General features: G+C 43.9%; 1 protein-coding gene across 10 annotated transcripts in view; it reads left to right on the forward strand.

Annotated features, from left to right (window-relative positions):
- BCAS3 (BCAS3 microtubule associated cell migration factor) overlaps positions 1-25,693 on the forward strand; it is a 306,177-nt gene that overhangs the window by 113,356 nt on the left and 167,128 nt on the right. For all 10 annotated transcript variants that reach the window (XR_012583520.1, XM_074557124.1, XM_074557125.1 and 7 more), the window contains 4 exons: positions 130-230; positions 10,962-11,062; positions 14,486-14,682; positions 17,051-17,148. Coding sequence is in view for 9 of the 10 variants with exons in the window: in XM_074557124.1 (XP_074413225.1) it covers positions 130-230; positions 10,962-11,062; positions 14,486-14,682; positions 17,051-17,148 (497 nt within the window). In the remaining variant the exon portion in view is untranslated. The remainder of the gene's footprint in view (positions 1-129; positions 231-10,961; positions 11,063-14,485; positions 14,683-17,050; positions 17,149-25,693) is intronic.

Here is a 25,693-nt window from a genome sequence, read left to right on the forward strand (position 1 = left end):
TGAACAAGCTAATTTAAATAATTACAAACATTTTGTGAGCTTGTATAGATAATTGCATGTGATGACAGAAACACTGATTTACATTCTCTGTATTAGCTGAAATATTAATAGTCTTGTGTTTTACCTCAGAACTCCTCAGTGGAATGAACTCCAACCACCATTTAATGCAAACCATCCTCTGCTCCTGGCTGCAGATGCTGTGCAGTACTACCAGTATCTTCTGGCTGGCTGTGAGTAGCTGACAACTTCTTGTCTTGTCTCATGTGCTCGTTTTGAGCAGAGGGTGATTTTCCAAGTTCATTTTCCAGCCAATTTCAGTGGATGTTCAACCCCACAGAAGGGCTGTGTGCAACTCTGTTAGTAAGGAGGGAGCAGTGAATGAAGTGTTGGGATTTTTGCCATGAATCAGAGTTGTGGGGCTGTGAGAATCACCCACCAGATCCCTGAAATCCTCAGGGTTTCCTCACCTCACTCCTTCTCATGCTTTTAGCCATTTCCTCCTGTGAATTCCACACCCAGTAATGAGTGCATCTGCATTTCCCTGTTGCTGGGCTCCTTCCAGCCCCAGTCTCAGCAGCTGCCTCCCTCAGGAGCCTTGGCACTGCTGCCAGGGCTGCTTGCCCACCTGCCTTGGCCTGGGCCTTGCCCAGCCAACATCACTCCCAGAGAGCCAAGATTTCATGGCATGGCACGTTCAGAAACATTCACACACCCATAGCTCTGTGTATATGATATATCTATATTACATAAATACACAAACCCACACATTTCTATAATGGTTTTGTAGAAGAATGAGTATTTCTCTTTAATTTGACAATTGAAAAGAGAGAGGAGTGCTAACAGCGAGGAGCAGGTCTCTGTTCTGTCCAGGATCACAGTGATGCAGCAGCTGAAATCTCCCAAGGGAGCAGCTCCTGGCATCTGCTGAGGTTCTCCAGGGGAAACCAGAGCTGGGCACAGTTGTCAGTGCAGGCAGCTCTGTGTGACAGGGACGCTTCAGCTGCACCAGGGCCATGGGGAGGCACTTTGGAAGGGGCTGGGAAAGGGACACTGGGGCCAGACTGGCTCTGCTGCTTCTACCTGTCCATCTGCTGCTGCATCTGAGTGCTCTGGAAACCTGCAGAGCCTGAGTCTGCTGTGCTGCACAGAAAATTGGGATAAACTCAAAAGGTACAAAGAATATGAAAAATTATTTAGGAGTGCACAGCATCATTAGATTTGCATTTTGGCAGGATATTTTTTGCTAGATTCCTGCCTTGTTTCACTTGTATCCCACAGAGTGAAACTAGGGATGGATGGGGCTCATTTTGTGTACTTTATTAACATTTTATTAACAGCTCAAACACTGTTCCACAGTGCAGTATAGAATGTGTACAAATCCACATTTCAGATGGTTTAGTACTGAAAACTTTTTAAAGAAAGAAGATTGAGTAGTAGCTAAATTCCAGCAAATTAATAAACTTATAGGTGTTTTGCATATTTGATTAAATTATCTCTTGTTTGCTTTGTGTCACTTCTGTACTTTTCACATGTTTTTTGCATGTTTGAATTCACACAGTCGCTTTCATGGCACATCATGGAATTGCCATGGAAATGGGTAACTTTGCATCACCTGAAAGTCTGACCTCCTTATTTCATGTTTATTTCCCTTCTTCCTTGTCTCTCCACTCTGAATTAATTCTTCCATTGCACAGTAGGTGGAATATCTGAAACAATTAAAGAATGGCCCCCTTGTGTTATATATATATTTTTTTTTTTTCAAATAACTTGTGCTATTTGAATTATTAGACTTTTAACTCAGATTTTAATTCACATATTAGGAATTCTTTTGAGCTGGATGTGAAATGGAAAGAATAGTTGAATAATAACCACTAAGGCCAGCAGAGTATCTAGAGGATGTAATGCAAATCGCAATAACAGTGAAATTTGTGTCTGATTATCTTTGAACTTTTGTCTCCTGGATTTATTCAGGCCGAAGCTGCTCAGTGAAGTCCCCGACAATGGAGTTCCCCACAAAAGCCACCTGTTAGGGAGCTGCTGAGCTGCTCAGGCTGTGCTTACCTGGGCTGGCTTTAGCTGCAGCCTGGCTGTGCTGAGCTCTAATTGCCAGCAAATGGCCCGGCCGGGCTGAGGGGGGCTGCTCCATCTGTCTGCCACGTCAGGGCACAGGAGCCGTGGCGCCTCTCAGGGTCACTATTTGTGGCTGTCTCTGGAGGTAGAATGCAGCAGCTCCTCTCCCTCTCTGTATAGCATTTCTGCCGATTGTTTGGCTCCATTAAGTGTGCAGGGGAAATAAAAGCCTGAATGACCAAGTCACAAGGGGGTATGGATAGACCCTTTCTTTGTCCACACTCAGAACATTGCATTAGGTCTCATTATCCATTTATAATAAGTGACCTCTGCCCCCTGGGTCATTGAAAAACCCTCAGTGTGCTTTTTAGCACAGAGTACCTCTGTCAGCAGCCGGGCAGAACAATGAGACGTCTGGCAGGCTGCTTGGAGGGCTGCACGGCCAGGTTTTCATAAATAAGAGGTTTGATGCCAAAACACAGGGCCAAAAACCTTCCTTAATCTTTGGAAAAATAGAAACCAGGCTGGTGACTTCTTGTGCTAAACAGAGAATATTCAAAAAAATCCTGCTTTAGGTTATCAACACATGGTTCAGCTTTTAATATTTTTAAAGAATCTGAAAGTTTTATTTGCAGCTAGAAAGGAAGGAACAAGGAGCCATTGTTTGAAGAAATGTTTTGTACAACAAGTGTCCAAGACCTTTATCCCAAGGGTATTTGTAAGTGGATCAGCACAGCTGTTTCCTTGCTTTGAGGTCATCTGGGACATCTGCTGCAGAAACCTGCATCAGTGTGTGCAGCTCTGCCTACCTGAGCATGTCAGCACAGCTCAGGGCTGCTGCACAGGTGAGAAAGTGGAAGTGAGGGATTTGCAGCTTTCTGTAAGTTCATGGCTTGAAAGTGAACTTGCACATTCAATTCCACAACCTGCTGGCCTGCTGGAAGTGTCAGGATTCTGCTCCAGACTCTGCTGAGAGAGTGTCACCAGTCTGAGAGCTGCTTCTGACAGAGAGATTCCCATGAATCCTTCCCACAAACCCCTGGATTAATCACAATCCTCAGGTCTTCAGTGCTGGCTTTTAGGTATCAGATATTTCTCTACACTCCTCACATTTAATACACAATATTGTGTCTTTAATATTCCCTCTGTATTCACCTGTGTCCTGAGCAACTTCCACATCTAACCACAACAGAGGAAATCTAAGTCACATTTTATTCTTCCTAGATGTTTTTGCTATAACATAAATAGCTTCATGTGGTGTAGCTCAAGTGTCCTGGCAGGGGGAGGAGAGTTGTGCCAGGCACTGCACGTGTGCACAGGAGGGTTTTGGTGTCCACAGGAACTTACAATGTTAAAGCTTTCTCCACAGAATTGCCAAGTTTTGTCATTAATTACTCTTTAAATCCTGCCGTTTCCTGCTGTTTGCTGCTTAGGAATTAAGGTGCTTTGGGTTGTATAAACTCCTGAGGATGCTGCTAAGATGTCCATGACAATATCCTGGTTGTGTTCAGGTTTCTTTCAAATGAATTCTTTCCTCTTTCACCAGGCCCTGAAGTTTTACATATTTGCCTGACTTTTCCCTTGTTTCCTTTGTGTAACTTCTGTACCTTTCACATGTTTTTTGCATGTTTGAATTGACACAGCCAGTGTTCATGGCACATGATGGAATTGCCATGGAAATAGGTAATCACCAAAAGTCTGACATCCTCATTTCATGTTTATTTCCTTTCTTTCTTATCTCTCCAATTTGAATTAATTTTTTCATTGCACAGTAGAAGCAATATCTGTAATGTGGCCAATTAGCACATCAATGAATAAACCCCCTAAAATTGACCAAAAACTGCCCCAAAAAGGTATTGAATGGATTGAGATCTGATTTCTCTCCTCTGGCTCTGCAAAGGGCACCTTCACATTCCAGGCAAGAGTTTTGGCTCATCAGGACCAATTTCATGGACAGGGCCTGCAGTTGTCAGAATGGGCCAGTGACAAGAATTAATATATTAACTGGTGTGCAGTACTCTGACAAATTGCTTACTAAATACATCAAAATTGATTGGGCATTCTGTGTTTAAATTGACAAATGACTGCATTAGGGGAAGGAGGGAAATCCATTAATTACAGCTGCCCTCAACCATAGGAAATGTAATCGTATAAATATAGATTTTGTTAAAACAAAAGTCTGTGCTTTACTCCCGTGTTGCTGGTAAGTGTACTTGCACCTCTTTGCTATTAAACCTGCAATAGGAGGTTTTGAAGACAGATCTTTGCAATTGGCTTTTAAATAATCAAAGAGCATTTCTGTTGTGTTTAAAGGAAAGATGCAGTGTTCCTGCATCCCGCTCTGACCGCTTCTGGAAATTGTTTCTCTCTCAGAAAAATGGACCTGTAGCTGAGGCTTCTGCTGTCTCATTAATTGTTTATTCTTAATGCAATGTCATTTGTATTCCAAGATGTGAGTACGCTAACCAGCACTCTGTTTCTCCTTCCTTGCCCCTGTACTGCCCTCCAAGTCATACTTGCAGGGCTGTTACATTTTTCTGAGTAAGAATTTGCACTTGAGTAAGATACAATCAGTTTTATAGGCTTCGTTAAGGGATTCTTGAAAAGATTAAGGCCTGTATTTATAGCTGCCTTTGACTTTTGGCTGTTACAACAGATTTTCATTTCTGGACCAACTGTTGCACATATCTTGTGTTTCACTGAAAATTGCTTTCATTACAAGTCCAATTTAGTAACTGTCCATTGTCTTCAAAGGGAGGGGGTGAGCCTTTCCCTGCTGTTTGTTTGGGTTAAATGATAACACCATTTATACAGATAATCTCTGCAGCTCTGACATCATGTTTGCACTTCCTGCTCCCTCTAATGAGAGCTCTTCACCCTGGGCAAGACTTCTGTCTCCAAGCAGCATCGTGGTTCTTTATGGCCCCTTTTAATGTTCCTTTCATACATTCCATTGACAGAAATAAAAATTACATCCACAGAGCTAGTGAGTATTGTGGGAAGTCTGAAGGTAAGATGGAGAGTGTATGAAATAGCTGTGAATATGTGTTGTGAGCACAGACACCATGAAAACCAAGCTGTGATGCCTGGAATGGCAGCCAAGGAGTGCCACAGGAGGAATCTGGACATTGTGGTCCTCCAGCCCTCCTCAGTTCCAGCAGAGTGAGGTGCTGCTCACTCATGGCTGAATGAGCTGGATTGATAATCCCATTTTGTGCTGTACCTCTTCCTTCTCCTTGCATTGAGAGTTTTGCATCTTTAGCCATGGGTTTGGGCTGGAGGAATGCAGGTGCTGGTACATCCCTTTGTGTGTGTGTAACCAGAGAGTTGTGTAGCATTGCTGGGAGGCCAGAGCTGCTCTTGCTCTGGGTATGTTCAATGTCTGTCACAACAAGCTGGGTTTCAGACAGTAAAACTGATCAAAAGCAGAGCCTGTGCAGTAACAGCAATTACTCTGCTGTGTGGTTATGAGGTGTTCAAAGCCTCTGTGGCAGGGCTGCGCTCAAGCACGAGCTTGGGGCAGTTTCAGCTCCATTCCAGCATCTCTGCTGGGCTCTGGTGGTTCTGCACTTGGGCAGTTGAACACAGCCCACTTCTGGAGTCCATCCCTATCCAAACCCAGCTCTGACCTTGCCCTGGAGTGGGGAATTTCACCTGAGCTCACCTAAGATGCTGTGGAGAGGAGCTGGAAGAAGCCATGGGATATGGGTGAACATTTCCACCTCTCATTTTCCTGTGCTGGTTGTGTGAATGGTGCCCAAACCCTTGCCCTTCAGCTGTGCCCAGTGCCACAGGTGAGGGCCTTGCCACCAGGTTGTGTCAGCTGAGTGTTCCAGGCTTAAAACTGCAAAATCAGAGGGCCAGAGATTCCATCTTCTAGATTCCCACTTTGCCATTTTATTCTTTCTACCCAATGTTGCCTCAAGTCAGTTAATAATTTTCATTAAATTCTACTTTATTATAATACTACTGTATTATATGAATGTGTGTATATATATATATAATTTAAAAAAAAAACAAAACTATGGTTATAGTATTCCTGGAGAAAACTGATTCCAAGCAGGCATTTCTCATAGAGAATGTGTTTGGGGTTTCCTGGAAAGAGTCACAAATGGTGAAAAATGGAATTTTCAAGTTTGCTTCTCACACTCGGAGGCGTGACAGATTGCAGGTTAATCTGCCTCCCCTTCCTCTTCCAGAAAAGGTGTTTCTAATGAAACTGAGTTCATGGTGGTTTTTTTAGGGAAAACTAAGACTGTAGCCTGCACTTTCTGCTGTCTGCAAGAACCAGGACTGAGTGTTAAAGAAGCAAATTTAATTTCTGGCAGAGCGCTGTAGGTAAATCAGTGAGTGAGCAGTGGAAATAACTCACGATACATTCTTGTGAAGTATTTGTGAAATAATAGAGATGGCAATGAGCTCTGCAAGGTGCCTTGGCTGCTGGGGATGTGCTGTTGAGGTTGTGCTGCAGGGACAGCCCTGGGCCCGTGCTTGGCTTGCTCAGCCCCAGCCCCGGTGCGCGCGTTACCAGCCCAGCGCTGCAAACTGCGCCAGCACAGCCCCTCAAACACTTTCAGATGTGTACAAACAACAGTAATGAACAAGGGCACATGCTGAAATGGTTCTTTCCTCCTGCTGCATGGTCATCTGGAAGTCCTTAGAGCAGGGTCCGCGAGCACGCAGGGTCAGTTTTCAAAGCGGCGTGCGGGGATTTCGCCGCGCGCCTCCCATTGCCGTTAATGGGAGTCAAACGGGTAAATCCCCACGCTCCGCTTTGAAAATTTACTACTAAGCCTCTTGACTTCTCACTACATACTTTGATTGTAACAGTAATCCATGGTTAACATAATTTTCCCGACAATAATGTCAAACATACTTTTGAAGTCGGTGAATTATAGAAATAGTTACCTCTTCCATAATTCTTTAAAGATGGCCATCAGATGGATTTCACCGTGCCTTCGTGCAGTTGAAATTGTTCTTTAACTCAGAAAAGAATATGTTTGTTCTGTTGTGGTGCCCAACTGATTGTCTGCTCGCAGTCTGAGTGTTGAGCAGCTTTAAGGTTCTCCATGCTGTGAATAATATCAGGTTCTAGCTCTGCACAGATTTAGAAGTGCATTGTACTAGGCTGGCCTCCTAAGGGAACTTTGGAGATGGAAGCTGAAATTAAGCCCAGGGAATTTTTAACTTGGGGGAAAAAAATCCAGGCTGTTGACTGTCAGAGCAGTGTGAGTAAGGAGCAAGTAAAGCAGTCATAAAAAAATCTAAGAATTAATTTCCTAATTACAGACCTACCTATATCTTTATTAAAGTGATGATACAGAGAGTGGATGGTCCATAAAGTGCCAAATAAACTGTGTACAGTGCACAAATAATGAATGAATCCAGCTCTAATCAATGTCTCTGTCAGTCTGGCCAAACTCCTGCTTTGTAGCCCCTTTTTAGCTTAATTTTATTATATTTAAGCATATGAGAATCTCAGAAAGTTCTAACAGGAAAAAATTGAGCAGGGAGTAGTTTTGGGTAAAAGAGGATATTTTAATCTGCGTGCCATGCTCCTGTGGGAGTTTACAAGCTGAAAACTGCATTAAAACCAGAACTTTGTTCAGGAACGTGCAGCCACAAGGGAAATGACATGGAGCATATCTGCAGCCTACAAACAGTTCATTGTTAACGTGGCTGTGAGTGTCCTGCCCAGAATGAAATCCTGCCCTTTGCTTTGTTGTCCCACTTGGGCAGAGGGAGAGCCAGAGGCAGCGGCTCTGTGAGCTGCACAACTGTGGGGCACCAAAACCACCCTGGCACAGCGAGATCACATCAGCCACAAGGTAAAAAGGTGAATGTGGTGAATTTGGGGTGAGCCAAAACCGTCACATTCTGCTGGTGATGCTCCAGAACAAAGGCGTGAAGGAAGTAATTTGAATTGTGGAGCTGAATTTTCCAGCACAAGGACTCCTGAAGTTTGTTGACAAACTTGTGATTGCCTCAGGTCTCTACACCACCTAGATGTAACTGAGGAACCAGAGAAAAAAGCACCAAAATCAGGTGTCAGGGTGGGGTTTTTATGAAAATAAGGTATATATCATTTTTACCCTGTACCTGTTCACCACAGACATCCCTGGAGACTGGAGAGGTTATTTAAGAGTACATTGACCTGTTGCTACTGCATTTTATAAACTCATCTGACATTATTAACGTTAATTATATTAAATTATAATTCTGGAGATGGAGAAGGCAAGCTCTGGGTGTCTGCAGGCATGTGCACCAAACAAACAGGCTTTGTGGTGCTCAAATGCCTTTGTTTGCTCTTAATTTGGACAAACATGCAGCCCTTAGAGAAGAGCACACTGGGAATTTCATATATAACTCTCAATTAAATTGAATTGTGCAAAGCTTATTTCTATAAATGAGAAAATTAAAACCTTTTGGTTCAAGAAGTACACAAAACTAAGTAAAACTAATGATTTATTGTTCCCAAATTAAAGCCATAAGTGCACACACTACAATTGAACTGCAGTGGTTCTTTGTTCCAACACTTTTATGCTGCTGAAAGATGATAATTTATAATCCTTGAAGGAAGATTTGTCTTAGCTTTAGGTATTTATTGTACAATTAGCCCATCCATGAACAAACCCACTGTGTTAATTCCAATATTCCTCCAGTGTGTATTTATCTAGGTCTTGCTCACATGGCAGGAATGTCTATGCAAATTATTTGAGATTAATACAAATTGTTTGTTTTCACTACTTGTCAGTAAATATCAAGGAGAAGCTTTTAAACAGTGAGGGGGGTTTTTCATGCTTATCCATGGAGCTGTGTGAACCAGGTCTGGAACCCCAGAGGAATATCAGCCCTGCTGCATTTCAGCCTTTGCTTTGGTTTCTGTTGACTCTTGTGTCTCACAGTCCCTTCTGTGCAGTTTTCCTGGCACTAAATTATCACAAATAACTTCATTTGCAATGTGGATTTCCTGATACAATCTCCCTTCAATGTAAAGGTAGCATCAATCCTGTCAGTGCAGAGAATGGAGCCTTGAAGCAGGACAGAGACTAAAGGTGCCATTTTTACTTTTGAGCAGCTCAAAGATCCTTTTTGCCAAATACTGATGGCAAAACTGATTTTTGCTATAGGTATCAGTTCAGTTTTTCAGAGTGTCCTTGAATCATTTTTGGATTAATTTAATAAACAGACTGTAGGAACTCATCGCCTGTCATACTGTACAGACAGAAGTTGTATATTTGAATTCTCACCTTAGATTTTTAGTAAACACTTATTTTTTGTACTTTTTCACTTTGTGCATTTCTAGATTAAACAAACTCAGTTGCAGATATTTGATGTGTTTGTTCCAGATGTTGGTGTGAGAACAAGTTAAAATTTAACATAGCTCAGACACAAGGCATTGAATTGATTATTTTAGGGAGGTACAAACCACCTGCAATTGCAGTAAAATTGTGCAGCCAAGGCTTTCTTGCTCCTGCTCTGTGTCTGCACCATTTGTGACTTGTTCCAATGAAAGAGAAATTACAGGAGAACCAGTAAAAAACATTTGCTACAAAGCTTTGCAAGAATTGGAATTTTATTATTTGTTATCCTGCATGGTTGGGAAATTCTTCAGAAATTTAGAATACTCTGTGTTGCATCATCAGAATAACCTCAGTGGTGAGTGCGAATCTGTTGCAATTTCCAGTGTGAATTCAGATTTTCAAGGAATTGAGCTGGAAGAGAAAAGATTACTCAAATTCCTGGAAATGTCCTTCCAGGGTTAAATTAATCTCATCTTGGAGCTTGATATGTGTGTGAGAGGTGTGTGCCCAGAAAAGGGGGAAAGAGAAAAAGAGGCTTTGCATTTTTACACTGTGTTTGTTCCTACAGTTCCAAGGGCATTTTTACCTTGGAAAGATTGCCTGTGTGAACACGTGTGAGGAGCAGCACAGGGGTGGCAGCTCCAGCCAGGATCCCTTGTGTGTAAGGTCATTTCTCCCAGCTCACTGCACATTCCCACTGGGAATGGTGGCAGTGGGGATCCCCCATCCCAACCAGCCCCTCCAAACCGCTGCTGTGCTGGGTGTGGCACAGAAATGCAGCTTTATTAAAAAACCAAATAAATGGCTGAGGGCTGACCTCAGCTGAGCCTTTATCACTGCTGCCCTGCTGCTGAACTCCCAGGCAGAGCTTTTCCCTGGAATTCAGCATTTCCATCACTCCTGGCTGGAAAGGGTTAATGCTGCGTGGAAACACAAGAGCTGTGGCTCCTCAGGGAAAGGCTTCCAGGGCAGCACCAAAACGAATCATTTGTTCAGCTTTTCTGTTGTTTTTTCAAATTTCTTTCTCACTGTAAAGCCATCTTGAGTCTCCAGTAAAATGTGAAAGTATTCCCCAAGGGAGAAATACAGTGAGCAGACAGGGGGATGCTGCTCCCTGGGCTGTGGTTTTGCAGCTTCCCTAATCTTGACAGCTCTGGTAGTTGCCCCTGGGATAGAAAGAACAAAAAAAAAAAAAAAAATTCGGATCAGTCCATAAAGTTCCTGTTGGTTTGAAAGCAAAACCATCTGCTGGAGCCGTGGAGTTTGTTAGGGCGTTCAGTAACAGGAAAGCCTGCAGTTGATCAGCTGTGCTCTCTGAAATGGGCAGCAGGATTCAGGGAGCCAGGAGATGTGGGGAGCATGAGGGCAGCAGCAAAATGGGTCAAAATATTGGGTTTGGTTTGTACTTGTGTGGTTTCAAGTACGAACTTGAAGGAAGAGAAGTGGGTGCTGTGGTTTCATATTCAGAGTGGACTGTGAATCCTCAGGAAAACATACACTGCTGTGCCATTAACGTACTTTAATTTTTTTTTTTTAATAAAGCATTCAGCAGTAAGTCTGATTTTGTGTTGTGTGGGTTTTTTGCAGTGGTGCCTCCGGGGAGCCCTGGGCCCATCACCCGGCACGAGTCCTACGACAGCCTGGCCTCCGACCACAGCGGGCAGGAGGATGAGGAGTGGCTGTCCCAGGTAGGCTCTGGGGGCTCCCAGCCCAGCAGAACAGCAGTGGGAGCCTCTGGAAGCAAAATTCCCAACTTTCCTCCAAGAGGGAATTAACCTTCCAGCAGGCAGGGCCTTGCTGTGTGTGAAGGTGACTCTGCTGTGGGTGTGGGAATGGATCTGATGGTGCCAGAGCTGACACAGCCCAGCATTCCTGACACACTCACATCCCTGGGAACCCAGCATGAAGTGGGAAGTTGGCAGAATGGTGATGACTTTTGGATGGTGACCTTCTTTTGACCATAAAAATGGGCAGTAGCTGGTTTCCTTCCTTCCTTCCTTCCTTCCTTCCTTCCTTCCTTCCTTCCTTCCTTCCTTCCTTCCTTCCTCCCTCCCTCCCTCCCTCCCTCCCTCCATTTCCTTCCTTCCACTTCCTTCTCATTTCCTACTGAGAATTCCTGTGACTTCTGGCCAGATATAAATATTCTGTTGCTTTAAAACTATCATGCTTGGTGGAGGATTTTTATATCTTTAGGTCTAATCTTTGTCTTGTTATCCAGTCTTGCTTTGTCTCAGTCAATGAAGCCTCTCTGTGAGAACTCAGTAAATACTTGACCATTTGGCTCAGAACCTCAGTGTAAGAATGTAGGTCATGAATAATACACTGAGAATTAGTTCCTGTTAGAAATGAAAGGTTAGAGTTAAATAAATAAATAAAATTTACAAATGCTCTGGATTTGCCAGAGCAATTACAAGGTACCTGATCCATGGAATTCACCCTGACAAATTAGGTGGGTTTCCTCTGGTTTAAGAACAATGTTGTTATGGGAGTGATGCATTAAATGTGTTGCTGGGGTGTATGGCATAGATATGAAATATTTATGGATGGGATTTGCTTCTCCCACTGGTGAATAAATCATACAGAGCTTTTTCCTGAAATGAGAGGTTAGGTTTCCACATGGACCTGTCCAGGAGGAGCATTCACTGGGGAATCCAGTCATGTGAATTCATTTACCTGTCTGAGGTTTCAGATGTGGCTGCACATTGAGGTGTCTCATTTGTTTGTGCTGTGTCTGATTTCTCAGAGCACAAAGATGATGAAACTTCTCAGTCAGGGCAGTCAGCAGGGATTTTATCTCTGAGCTCACTGGGAGCAGATTTCACCTGTAGTTTCTGTAGTTTTTCACCTCTCCAGGACTGTTTGGAGATATTTCCTTATTTTACTGTTCTGGTGAAACCTCAGGGAAAAACAGATTATGGCAAACCTACATTATGGCTTTTTGTTTATTAATAATTCTTGGAAGATACAAGATGTCAACAGAACTTAGACTGCTCGAACTTCACCACATCCATCCCTCTAGAAGAATAAATACATTTATAAAAGGAAATAAAAATCCCAAGTGATGTCACAGAACAGGGATAATTCTGAGAATGCTCCTGGAATGTTTAATTCCTGCTGAGAGCAGCAGTGATGAGAGCCCTTGGAGCACAGCAGCTCTGGCTCTCCCCGAGCCAGCCACTTCAGATTAAGCCTAAAGTGCAAGGATGTTTTTCAAAATTAAAGTGTTGTTATCAACAGCAACAGCAAGCAGTGAAAAAACACCGCCCTTCACTTCAACTTTTCAATTAGAACAGTGGGTAATGTGTGCTGTCAGTGGGAAGTAGATACAATATGTTTGTCCTGCACACAACAGGAGAGTGAATAGGAACATCTGGCCATAGCCTCAGTAAAATTGCAGAGGCATCTGTTTACCTCTCGGCTCTGTGACACTGATGGTTTCAAGCTTAAAATACACAGATTACTTTATCTGTGGCCTAATTTACGCTGCTACATAAAAGCTACTTGCCTCAGAAAGGGCTGCAGCCAAGCTGAGTTAGGCTGAGCTAAATGCAAGGATGGAAATAGAGCTGCTGTGGTTGTTGTCTGACATGAGCAGAGAACTGGCATCAGCCAGGGTTTCAAATTGCTCCTTGAAGATGGAGAATCACTACTAGTGTGCATCTGTGTACCTATACAAAAATCTGTTTTCATGAATTCCCTGCTAATTTGCATTTCTGCTGTGATGCTGATTGTTTTAGCAGAAACTAATAGGTACTTCATAGTCTATTTTCTGTTCTAAAAGTATGAGTTCACCAGAGCTTTATAATTTCATTTTATCTTTCCTTTTCCGATATTTAAAAGCTCTTTTTGATTTTTAGTCTTGTACTGCATTATCTTTCCAGCCTATATGATTCTGTTCTCGTGATTACAGAAGTTGAATGCTTTGTTTACCCTTTTATTTACAGTTTTCCTGATCACAAACACCCTATTTCTGTTGAATTGTCAGAATTTTGGTTAAATGGATGTGTTTGTGGCACATCCATGGTTGTGTTCCTGTGCTTAGTGTGACCTGGGCTCATCCCAGCACTCTTCCCATGGCTCTGGGTTATGGATTTTGTGCTTCCCACAAGGTGCTCTGTGCCAGCCTCTCCTCACATGTGCCAGCAGGAATTAGGAGCTGTGCTTTACCATCCAGCTCTCACTGGCTCCATGGGAAGCAGCTGAAGCTGAGAACTTTGACAAAGCAGCTGTAACAAAGCTGGGAGGGGCTCTCTGGAAGTGCTTCCCTCCCCTGCTTGGGGATCTCTGGGGATGTGGGCCCTTGGTTCCTCTCTCTGCTCCATGCACATTCAGGCAGAAATGTGTTCCCTGTCAGTCATGGCATTTGAGCTTTGGGTGTATTTCATCATGGCAAGGGGAGGAAAGAACAGGATCAGGTGAGGTGCTGGCCAGGATGAAGCTTTGATCTCAGAAAAATTTAAGAACTGGAGTTCAGTGTCCTGAGGCTGGTGGTTCACAAGCTCTGAAGTCTCTGCAAGAAGCTCTTGGCTTTGGCTGAACCATCATCCTCCAGCAAAGCCATCCCCAGTTTTGCTTTGTTAAACATTCCTGCAAACACCCTGGCTCAGAGCACCCTTCTCACTTGAGAACAGCAGGATTCCAGGAGTCCAGAACACCAAAGGAACCCTGTAGCCCTGATATTTTCTTCAAAATACCTTTGCCAGGATTTTTCTCCTGAGAAGCTGGGAGGCCTCAGGAACAAAATGTAAACATTGATTATCTGCTGCTGTGGAATGCAACAGGTGCATGTGTGATTGGCCTCATGTGGTTGTTTCTAATTAATGGCCAATCACAGTCAGGCTCAGACTCTCTGGTCAGTCCCAAGATTTTATTATCATTCTTTTCTTTGCCTTTCCTTGCTAGCCTTCTGATGAAATCCTTTCTTCTATTCTTTTAGTATAGTTTTAAAATATCCTTTTAATATAATATACATTATAAAATAACAAATCAGCCTTCTGAAGCATGGAGTCAGATCCTCATCTCTCCCCTCGCCCTGTGAACACCACCCCAGAGCCCCTCATTACCTGGAGCTGCAGCTCAGTGTTAATCCCTGGCCATCTCCCCTGCCACAGGTGGAAATTGTGACTCACACGGGGCCTCACCGGCGCCTGTGGATGGGCCCCCAGTTCCAGTTCAAGACCATCCACCCGTCGGGCCAAACCACCGTCATCTCCTCCAGCTCCTCCGTGCTGCAGTCGCACGGGCCCAGCGACACCCCCCAGCCCCTGCTGGACTTTGACACCGATGATCTCGATCTCAACAGCCTCAGGTAACGATGACACCAATTCCCAGCTGTCTGACATTTGCTTCTGTGGGAGGTGTCACAGTTTTTATCAGGCTTGTCCAGAGGAAGGTCTTGGAAGAGTGGTGATGCACCAGTGGGAAAAATCCATCCAGGCCCGGCAGCTCGGATTCCTTTTGCTGTCAGACAAAGACAGCACAAAGTCTGGTGGCCTTGCTCAGTGTCCTCTTGCCTTTCACAGTTTCTGCATTGCTTAATAAATTCATTTTCCCAGACGTGAGTGGGAGCTTTGTGCCATGAATTTAGACAGCAGTCAGTGTGTTGGAACAGTAAGTGAACTTCTGGAATGTTTTCCTCCTCCCTGTTTTTGTTTTTTCCCCACTCCTTTTTTTCCTTCCTTGTAATTCTTTTTCATGTATTTAATTCATCTGGTTTTGGCCATTAGCTGATTTGGAATTGGAGGCAGGGGATGGGCTTAGGGAAGGGAAGGAAGGAGAGTGAAGGCAACTGTGGGTTTACATTTACTGGTGATTTGTAGAAGAGATTTATGCTCCAAGTGTTTGTGTCCTGCCCAGTAACTCCAGATTTAACAAGTTTCCATGCTCCTGACTCTGCATGTGATTTGAAGTCCAAAGTTCTGTGGTAGGGACTTGGATTATTTGGGACTGTGTCTGAAATTCTTAGGAGTAAATCAAGAGAGATGGATAATAGGACTTGTCCCATGAAAAGTGGGCAGATTATCCTTGGACTGGAAATCCATGGGTTTGAAATGTGTGATTTCTCCTTGTAATTACTGCCACAAGTAAGGATGTAGCTGTCAATTTTTTTAAAAAATATAAATATATATATATATATGCACATGCAGAAATAAAAATCAGTAATACAGATCTGTGTTACAAAAGGAATCAACAATTACAAATGAGTCTTTAAAATTCTGCTGTTGAGGAGGGCAATGGAGGCTTTTAACCAATTTTGGGTAGGGTGAGCTTTTCCCTTTTTCCTTTGAGGCTCCCTGAGAGCTCCCATCTGAGCCATTCTTTGGGAATACCCACTTTGAGTCTCTGGGCAGATTATCCCAATCTCAGCTGCAACCAATCAAGGGAAACCCGAACTTTCCAACGGCTTTTAAGCCACCTCACAACTAAATTGCACCATTCCTGGACCTGCTCAAAGTAGGACTGGAGGTGGCCCTCAGTGCCATGGTTTGGTTGGTGAGGAGGTAGCAGGTAAGAAGTTGGGCTGGATGATTTTCAGTGTGTTCTCCAGCTTGACTCACTGTGTTTGTGTGGACTCAGTGCCATGGTTTGGTTGATGAGGAGGTGGCAGGTTATGGGTTGGACTGGATGGTTTTCAGGCTGTTCTCCATCCTGGCTCAGTGGTTTGTGTGGACTCAGTGCCATGGTTTGGTTGATGAGGAGGTGTTAGGTTGTAGGTTGGACTGGATAATGTTCAGGCTGCTCTCCAGCCTGGCTCACTGTGATTTTTATGGACTCAGTGGCATGGTTTAGTGGATGAGGAGGTGCAGGCCATAGGTTGGATTTGATGCCCTTCAGGCTGCTCTCCAGCCTGGCTCACTGTGATTTATGTGGATTCAGTGCATGGTTTAGTGGATGAGGAGATGGCAGGTCACAGGCTGGATTTGATGCCCTTTAGGGTGCTCTCCAGCCTGGCTCAGTGGTTTGTGTGGACTCAGTGCCATGGTTTGGTTGATGAGGAGGTGGCAGGTTATGGGTTGGACTGGATGCCACTCAGGCTGCTCTCCATCCTGGCTCACTGTGATTTTTATGGACTCAATGCCATGATTTAGTGGATGAGGAGGTGGCAGGTCACAGGCTGGATTTGATGCCCTCAGGCTGCTCTCCAGCCTGGCTCAGTGGTTTGTGTGGACTCAGTGCCATGGTTTGGTTTATGAGGAGGTGTTAGGTTGTAGGTTGGACTGGATAATGTTCAGGCTGCTCTCCAGCCTGGCTCACTGTGATTTATGTGGATTCAGTGCCATGGTTTGGTTGGTGAGGAGGTGGCAGGTTATGGGTTGGACTGGATGGTTTTCAGGCTGTTCTCCAGCCTGGCTCACTATGATTGTGTGGACTCAGTGCTATGGTTTGGTTGATGAGGAGGTGTTAGGTTGTAGGTTGGACTGGATGCCCCTCAGGCTGCTCTCCAGCCTGGCTCACTGTGATTTATGTGGATTCAGTGCCATGGTTTAGTGGATGGGGAGGTGGCAGGCCATAGGTTGGATTTGATACCCTTCAGGCTGCTCTCCAGCCTGGCTCACTGTGGTTTGTGTGGACTCAGTGCCATGGTTTGGTTGGTGAGGAGATGGCAGGTCACAGGCTGGATTTGATGCCCCTCAGGCTGCTCTCCAGCCTGGCTCAGTGGTTTCTGTGCTCCCCAGGATCCAGCCCGTGCGCTCGGAGCCCGTCAGCATGCCGGGGTCCCCGCGGCCCGCGGCCGACCGGCGCGGCGTCTCCACGGTCATCGATGCTACTTCAGGTAGGAACAGCCTCATTTTCTGCTCCATATCATCAACCTGCTCTTTGGTTCTGGCTGGTAATTTGTGTACTAATTGTTGCCATCAAAGTTGTCCTGGTTTTCTGCACCACAGGGTAAGTGCTGTCTCATACAAATACTCAATCCTGCCATAATGATGATTTTTATTTCCCCCTCCTCTTACCACTCAAATGTGAAGTTACAGCATTGTGGTAAGGTCTGGACACATATTTATGTACAGTTTAACATGAGCTATAGAATGCTAAAAATTGCCTAAACTAAAAAGCAGAACATTTACAAATACTAACACTGAAATGCTTTTATTAATGAATGCCTAAAGCATAGAATATTATAGTTCTGTCTCGTTTATAAAGTAGCTTTCATTGAAATGTAATCATAAATGTAATTGATTTCTGTGAGCAGTTGGGACAACAGGAGAGTTTATCTATGTTTGTGTAATAGGCACATTTTCACTGCTCTGCTCTGAAAAGAGTGTGTGGATTTAATACTACAGTGGTTGTGTTAATATCAACAGAGTAATAGATGTGCTATAAAGTTCTCTGCTCCCCTCAGTGCTGGGGAATAGGCTGTCTAAAGAAACAAGGGCAGCAGCAGAGCTTTATGTTCCAGTGCAGCTGTGCAGTGTCTGAGGGTCCACACAGCAGGATTTTGTCAAATAAAATCTCTCACAAGTAGAATTATTAAACACACAGCATTAGTCAAACAGTCAAGTCGGAGAGGATTTTAATCTTCAGTGATTTGAAAATCCCTGGAGACTCCTGATTGGATTGAGGTTAAACTGTAAAAAGAGACTGTAACACATACAGAAAGGGGTTTCTGAAGGTTGGTTTAAAGAGAGTTAAAATAAAAGCTCCTGTTTCAGACTCTGTTTGCTGTTTGATATAAATGCTGAGTCCAAGATACTTCATTGTTTGCCAAATGAATTTATTTGGGTATTACAGGATATTTCATATATGTGTTTATAACAGAGTTCAATAGTAACCACATTTACTTTGGATATTGAGAATTGTCCTTATAAATTCCATTTCAAATATTTAAAAGTTGTTAAATTAATTCCTGTTGGGCTTAGACAAACATCTGGTGTTGGTTATTGAAGGGGAATTTGTTTGTTTTACTACATGGCAAAGTAATTTTGAAAATAATTGTTTGATACAGAAGAAAATATTAATGCATCAGTTATGATTTTTTTTGCCTAGTTCATCTATGCTTATTGCTCCTAAAAGGTTCCAAGTTGGAATCACAGGAGAGCTTCAGGCTGTATGTGTGACACTTGAGATTCAGAGTGATGAATGCAGAGCTGTGCTCACTATCAGCTGATGCAGAGAGATATCAGCATTATCAGGGTGGGGATTTTCCCTCCTGTGCAGGAGCAGTGCCTTCACCTGGAACAGGGCTGTGCAGTAATTCTGAAATGTGATTATTTTGTAACTGCAGCACTTGTAAAGCTGTGTTACCCCACCCTCAGCAGAAACAATGGGCACACAGGGCAGTGCCTCCTCCCTGCTGAACAGTTCCTCAGGTGTGGATGGGGCTTTATTAGGAACTGACTCATGTGAATGTGGTGAAGCCTCATTTGTAATGCCTTTAACATGTGTGTCTATATTAAAATTGCCAAAATCCATTGTGTACATTGTTAGGACACTGAGAATATATTTACTGTGCAGTATGACTCAGTTTGGTTATAGCACTCCATAAGTTTCTTGTAAACAATACATGGCTTTTGTCAGGGACATGCTGATGGCAGAGTTTTATTTGCTTCACCCAGACAGGTTGGGTTGGAATTGATTTTTGATTCTGGAATTTTAGCATCTCCTTGCAGCTTTGTATTCCTTGATCCTCACTCTTTCCCATGCAGAACTTAGGGGTTCAGAGTCTAAATTGTGTGATGGTTTAGGGGTGTGAATTGTTGCAGAGTAAAGGAGACACAAGGCAAATATATACACTGGTTTTGAGATTTCAAACTGTTCTTGTAACAGGGCCCAGCAAAGGAAAGAGTATTTTATGCTTATTTGCTTCTCCTCCCACCTGTGAGATGTGCAGAAAACTGCATTAATCTCAGCTGTGGATGGGAAGGGTTTGTTTTTAGCACCACTCATGCACAGCATTGGCTTTTTGTGTTCCAGTCCACCACTGAGTATTCTCATTTCCTGCTCTTCCCACGTTGCTGATGTTCTTTATGGAAAAGACATTTTTAGGTTTGAAGGATTTTTAAGTAGGTCATAAATTTCTGCTGCCTGAGCTGAACCAGGAAGTGATTGCTGAGCTCTGGCCCTGCACTGGGGCCTGTTGCACTTTATGAAGATTTTATCTGGAGCTTTGATTGCCTGTTGCTTGGAGATGCAACCGTGTGGCGCCTCTGCTTATCTGACTCATCACTTCTTCCTATCAAAAGACTCCAAGTACATGTTTATCATCTCCATTATCCTTCTGCCATCCCCAATAGCTTCCTTCCCTCTCCCCCTTTGGTGACAATTCTCTTGGTGTATTTATTTAGCAGTTTGTGTGCTTTTTTTTTTTTTAAGCATGGTTTTTTCCTCATGTGTCTGTAAAGCTGTGGTGTGCTAAGGACAGTCTCGTAGGATCACTTAGAAAAGTCTTAATTTAGAAAGTGCAAAACTCTAATGCTGTTATCAATAATGAAAATTTACAGTGGCATTCTCAAGGTGGGTGGCTGAATCTGTAAAGGTTACTTGGATATATTTTTAAAATGTATATTACAGTTTGGTTCTCTCAACTCAAAATTCTCCCAAGACTCTTCTCTGGTTTATTTTTTTCAAGAAAAGTTTGCAAAAATTCAGTCACCTGAAGCAACTGGACACTTGTCCCTCAGTGCACATATTTGAGTCATATGCATCACAGAGAATGTACCCTGAAGGATGAAATGCACTGGAATTCCAGATGCTGCTCCAGATTGGAGTTGGAAATGTTAAAGGGGGACAAGAGTGAGTTTAAATCTCTGTAAAGCAGGAAGGTTTTGGTGATAATGCAGCAGCAGAACCACTGCACAGGCAGGAGCTGCTCAGTGTGTGCAGCAGGCAGACTGTGTCTGTCTGTCTGTCTGTCTGTCCTTCCTCCCCAAAGGTGTGCTCGGGCTCTGGGCTTGGCTTTGGGTTAAGCCTGAGTGGGTCAGGTTCTATTTATGAGCCCAGAAATTAAACAGGAACCTTAAAGCATGCAGGTGATGCTGCGGCTGAAGGTCACATCTTCACACACCCACACCTACCAGCACCTCCTGAATTTTCATTCTGTGACCTGTGGAGATGACATACATTATATGTGTGGCATATCTGAAAAAAACAAACCTGGTGGGGCTCTCTGAATAATGAGAGATGCAGAAATTAGGGGTGTGGGCAGGTTAGGGTATCTGTAGAGTAAATTCTGAGCTTGCAGAGCTGGAAAAGCTCCAGGAAAGGGTTTTGCAGCAGTTGCTGGTCTGAGTGTTCCCCTTCAGCTGCACCCAGGTGTGGGCTCAGGTCCTCAGGTGTGCTCAGTGGCTCAGCCCTGCTCATTTCACAGAAGTGGCTGCATCTCTGTGTCTGTCTGTGGAAAGCCTTGTTTGTTCCCTCACACAAAGAGCCTTTGCACACTTACCCATCAGCCAAGTAATGATTTGGTTGCATTGCTAGTGCAGGATGAGAACATTGATAGAGGAATTGTCTAATCTGTTTTTCTGCATCAACCTCTTCCTTTCCTGCTGGGAGGAGGTCACAGAATAGAATCATAAATCTGTTTCTTTCTTGCCTAGAATAAATGCAGAAATTGAGTGGGAAGGATTTCAGTGAATGGCATTATTTAATGAATAAAATTAATTTGTAGAAGGAAAAGATCCTGAGGATTCTTTTGCTCATTAATTGTGTGTGGGGTGGGGGGAACCTTAATGTTCTCAGCTGAAACCTGGTGAGTGCTGTGCTGCAGGGGGATGCACACATCATTTTTTAATGAAGATTGTTTATTACTGTTGTATGAAACTCTGACAACACTAAGCTCTCTTCTGGTTACTTCAATCAATGCCCACTTAAAATCAGCTTGTAATTTAGTACTTCCCTCTCTTTTGTGTGTGACTGGCTGGTCATGGACAGGGAGTTCTGCCTGCAGAGGGTTTAATGAACAGAAGAATTGACTGGGGCTTTGTGGGGGAGGGAGTTGTCCTTTTATTGTTCATCACCACACCTGTGAGGCACAGACCACGGGACAAACTTTTACTGTCCAGCAATGCTCTCACTTGGAGTTTAAGAAACACTTCTGCCATCACACCTTAAACCATCTGAGCTCCTTTCTGTTGTATGCACAATCAAATATTTATTCCCAAACGCTGTAGAGCACAAAGTGCTGCCTGGGAGCAGCGCAGCTCAGTTATTCAGGTAGTAAAGATGTGTGAATGCAGCTGGCAGATGAAGTCACCAGCGCTGTGAATTCCCAGGCTGTCCCTGCTGCCACGGGCAATGAATGCCAGGCTGAGGCAGGGCTCGGGTGTCGGGGCTGCCGAGCTCCCTGCCATGAAATGGATCCGGCTGCAGCCCTTGACCTGAACCTGTAATTACCTGCCTGGGATAAAGGTGGTTTGTTGTGGCAGATAGAGATTGCACTCGGGGCTGCAGAGGATAATGCTGAGCTTTGAAGGCAAGGAAAGGGCTTTGGCCCCTGGGCTGTTCTTCACAGTAATTGAGAGGTTTTAATAATGGGCAGAGAACAAGCTGCTCTTAGGGGGCATCACCTGTTCAGGAACACAGAAAAGCCAACCCAGCTCTGCTTGGTTTGTGTTACTCGTCCTGTCGGCCTGAATTTACATGAACTTAAGTTATGTTTCCTTCCTGGAATAACTTCTGTGCTGATCCTGTTAATGTATCTATTTAAAATGTTTATTATGTTACCTATTTGCATAACATTTTCTGTATTATTCCCTGCCTGGTGACAGCATGTGGGATATCTCAGGTATCTTTGTTTCCTCACATGTGCTCCTGCTCTCCCCATCCAGCTCATCTGCCTTGCTAAGTGTGTGTGTGCATGAGCTGCATAATGCAGAATCCTGGTACTTAGAATGTTTTCAACTTGATTTATTTCATCTAATTTGAGAAAATGTTATCTGATGATTTTTGAAGAGAGCCTTAAGACAGAAGTGACTCCACCAGGCTCCAAGATGCCAGTGCAGTGTTCATGATTACATCTGCAAACAGCCATGCCCTATAGACTGGGGAGATGTGAGGAGAAATTGAAATGACCTGACACTACTGATGGGGCACTTGCTGCTGGATCTCTGCCTGGACTGGGAAAAGACTCAGCTGCAGGGGCCCATGGAGCAGCATTAATGTCTGCACACGCTGGTGGGTGTTTTCTGGAGGCAGGAGAAGTACACTGGAGAGGACAGGCATGGCAGCAGTCAGTGAAAGGCAGCAGAATCATTAGATGCTGATTTAATTTTCCAGCCTGTGATGATTGTGGGTGGTTTAGTCAGTTCTGGAGGTGGCAGCTCACTCCCCCCAGCACAGTGTGGTGATGTGGGGCAGCTTTGCCCTGCGAGGGACAGAGGAGTCTCCTCATCCCAGGGTGCCTGTGCTACAGCTGAGCAGTCTGGCAGTGATTGAAGCAGTTCATCTCTTCTGAGATGGTTGCATTTCAAACCAAGCCTGTATCAGCTTCAAAACCACTGCTGTGTGCATCTGATTCCAGTGGTGGGGATGAAAATCAAAACTCAGCAATTCCTAGGCCCTGTTGTGTTGGGTGGGATTTGGCTTTAAGCAGGTGAGGTTCCTGGGGTGCTGCTGTCCCTGTTCACCTGTCCCAGGTGATTTTTGGCCCAGCAGTTCCTGTGTTGTGTCCCAGCTCTCTGGGTGAGCTGTGCCCTCCCCAGCATGGTTAAAATCCAGGGGATGGGGTTTTCCTTCCCCAGCAGGATGAGTTGCAGCGTGGCCCCAGGGCCCTGGTAATGGTCCCAGACAGTTGTTCCTGTGTCACACAAGCTGCCTGACGTGTGTTCAGGCTCCATTAGTGCAGCCCCTGCAGTGTCTCACTGCTCAAGTGTGAGCCTCCACCTTCCAGTTGGGGAAGGCACCTTCAGTTCACATCAGCTGAACAGTTGCACTAGGCTGGAGCATGGTGTGAGCACAGAAATGCCATGGGTTTATTTAGGGGGGAAACAATAATCTTGTTATCATGGGTGTTTTGTGCTAGTTAACAAAAACTCATTATTAATATGAGATTCTGATGTGCCCCTTAATTGTCTTTGTTAATGCTGTGTGTAGGTAGCTTTAAAGCTCTGAAGAAGTGGGAAGTGTTGATTCTAATCATATCTGACACCACAATCTTCTGTGGAGCAACACATGAGCTGAGATTCCCGATGGGCTCCTGTAGGATACAATATTTATTATAGCTGGAGATCTAAGAGCTCCCAGCTACTGTTAAACTTACAAGAGATCCAGAAACCTCAGTGTCTGTACTTGTGTTTTGAGAGATTGCACAGAAATAACACACCACTGGTATTTGCAGGCAGCGTGTGCATTGACATTTCTGCTCTTTTCCTCCACTGCTTAAATAAGGCATTTTGCAAATCTTTATATTTTTATAAGCTTGTAACATATTCTAAGCTCATCTAATAATCTAGACTGCTTGAAATGGCCTTAAAATGGATGTGCAAATTAAAAGAGTGTTTGAGTTTTGGAGGGAGTATTGTTTCAGGGAAAGCTTTATTTGTGATCAGTTTATAATAGAGGCATTTTTATTTAGTGATTTCATTAATTAGGCTTTATCTTTCAAAGTATTTGCTCACCATTTCCCATGTTTGCTTTGAAAACATCTAAATATGCCTCATTATTTCTTGTTGCCACTTTGGCCTGCAGTCTCTGTTAGATGTTAATGGTTTCAGGATCCTGGTTCTGATCCTTTTGAGATCCTGCAGTTTGTCCTGCCCTCTTCTCAGGAGGGGTTCAGAACATCAGCCCTTGTCCTCAGGGCTCTGCAGACCCTTCCTTTTGTCTCTCAGCTTCCTCCTGCTGTAATTTTTAATGTAATATCAGTATAAGCACTTATTTTCACCACTGTTAATCCAAAAGGAGCAGGTTTTAGCAGGTGTCCATTAGAGTGTGATGAGGATGAGTGAGCAGAAGTGTGGATTTGGGGATGTGACACATAAAACTGAGCTATTTGGCATGATAAGTGAGCCAGGCATTTCATCTACTCCAAGGTGCAGCTTAATACCTTGAGGGTGCTCCAATCACAGCCTCCTCACCCTGGCTACTCACTGGAGTAAAGATGTTCTCTGCTGGGAATAAATATTTATATTTAGGTTGAAATACAGCCTGTTGGTGCTCACTTGTGTATATATTTTATTGCCTCGGTGACGTCAGGGGTAAAGAAACAGATGGAAAATATTTTGTTTTCCTTAATTATCCCCCACTGTGGGACAGCCATTGGCTTGGGGCTGTGGCTCCTCCCCTGCCTTGGACTCCATCCCTGGCATCACCCCAGCCAGATTTTAATAGTTCTTTATCTGCTGCTTGCATTGCTTTGAACTTTCACTTTTTATTACAAGCCAGGCTGAACTGGGTGCTGGTGACTGCTCCAGCTCTGCCTGGAGAGCTCTGAAAGCCAAAGCTGGTGCCAGCAAGTGCCTGCTGCAGAGGGCAGGGAAAGGAGCTCCTGATGGTCACCACGTTCCCTTTGGGACAGGGACATCCCAGCTGGGCTGTCCAAGCAGGAATAAAAACCCCAGAGCTGAGGGTGGGAGCTCCAGGACTCTCCTTGCACCCCAGAGCAGCTGAGGAGGAGGATGGTGACAATCAGGGGCTCCTTTCCCTGCTCCCATTCCCTGCCTCTATTATTTACTGAGCAATCCACTGAGTACTCCACTTCTTGCCCATCACTTAAAATATATTTTAAAAATAAGGATGATTTTACTTATGATTGAATGTAAGATATGGGAAATGGCCGTAGATCATCTGCAAAGCTTTTGTGTTGCTGGTGGATTTTTAACAAGCAGAAAGTTGGTGTGAAAGAATTTGGAGAAGCAAAAAGTGCTCTGGTAGTCTTTTGGTTTTGATATTTGTATTTAAACTCCAGGGAAAAAACCCAAATAAAAGCAAAGCAACACTCAATATAGAGAGAAATGCTTGCAGGGAGCTGCATCTTAGCACTGAAGTTAGATAAAAAATTCACTGTATTGTAAGTGAACCATTTCCCCCTTGATTTGTGTCCAAAATATGAGGAAAAATCTTGCAGCTGCATTATGCATTTTACAAAAGAACATATGCATGCATTTAAATCATTTACATTTCATCTTTGCTTTCTCTTATTTTTAACCCATATTATGGTGAGTGACAGCGTGTTTGGAAAACTGAGGTTGAAAGCAAAGTTTAAACTTTGATGCCCAGTAAGCTGAACTGCCAGCAGTGCTTCACTATTTCATGATTTAATTTCAAAGTTTGGCTCATGCTTTTTTCCTTTCTCTCCAATGGAACGTGAGTGAAACTTTGTGAATCTGCCTGACCAAAAAAAAAAAAAAATTAAATTATGCTGCAGTTGGTTTGTGCTGGTT

Source organism: Zonotrichia albicollis, chromosome 22 (assembly GCF_047830755.1).
Source record: "Zonotrichia albicollis isolate bZonAlb1 chromosome 22, bZonAlb1.hap1, whole genome shotgun sequence".
Classification (NCBI taxonomy): domain Eukaryota; kingdom Metazoa; phylum Chordata; class Aves; order Passeriformes; family Passerellidae; genus Zonotrichia; species Zonotrichia albicollis.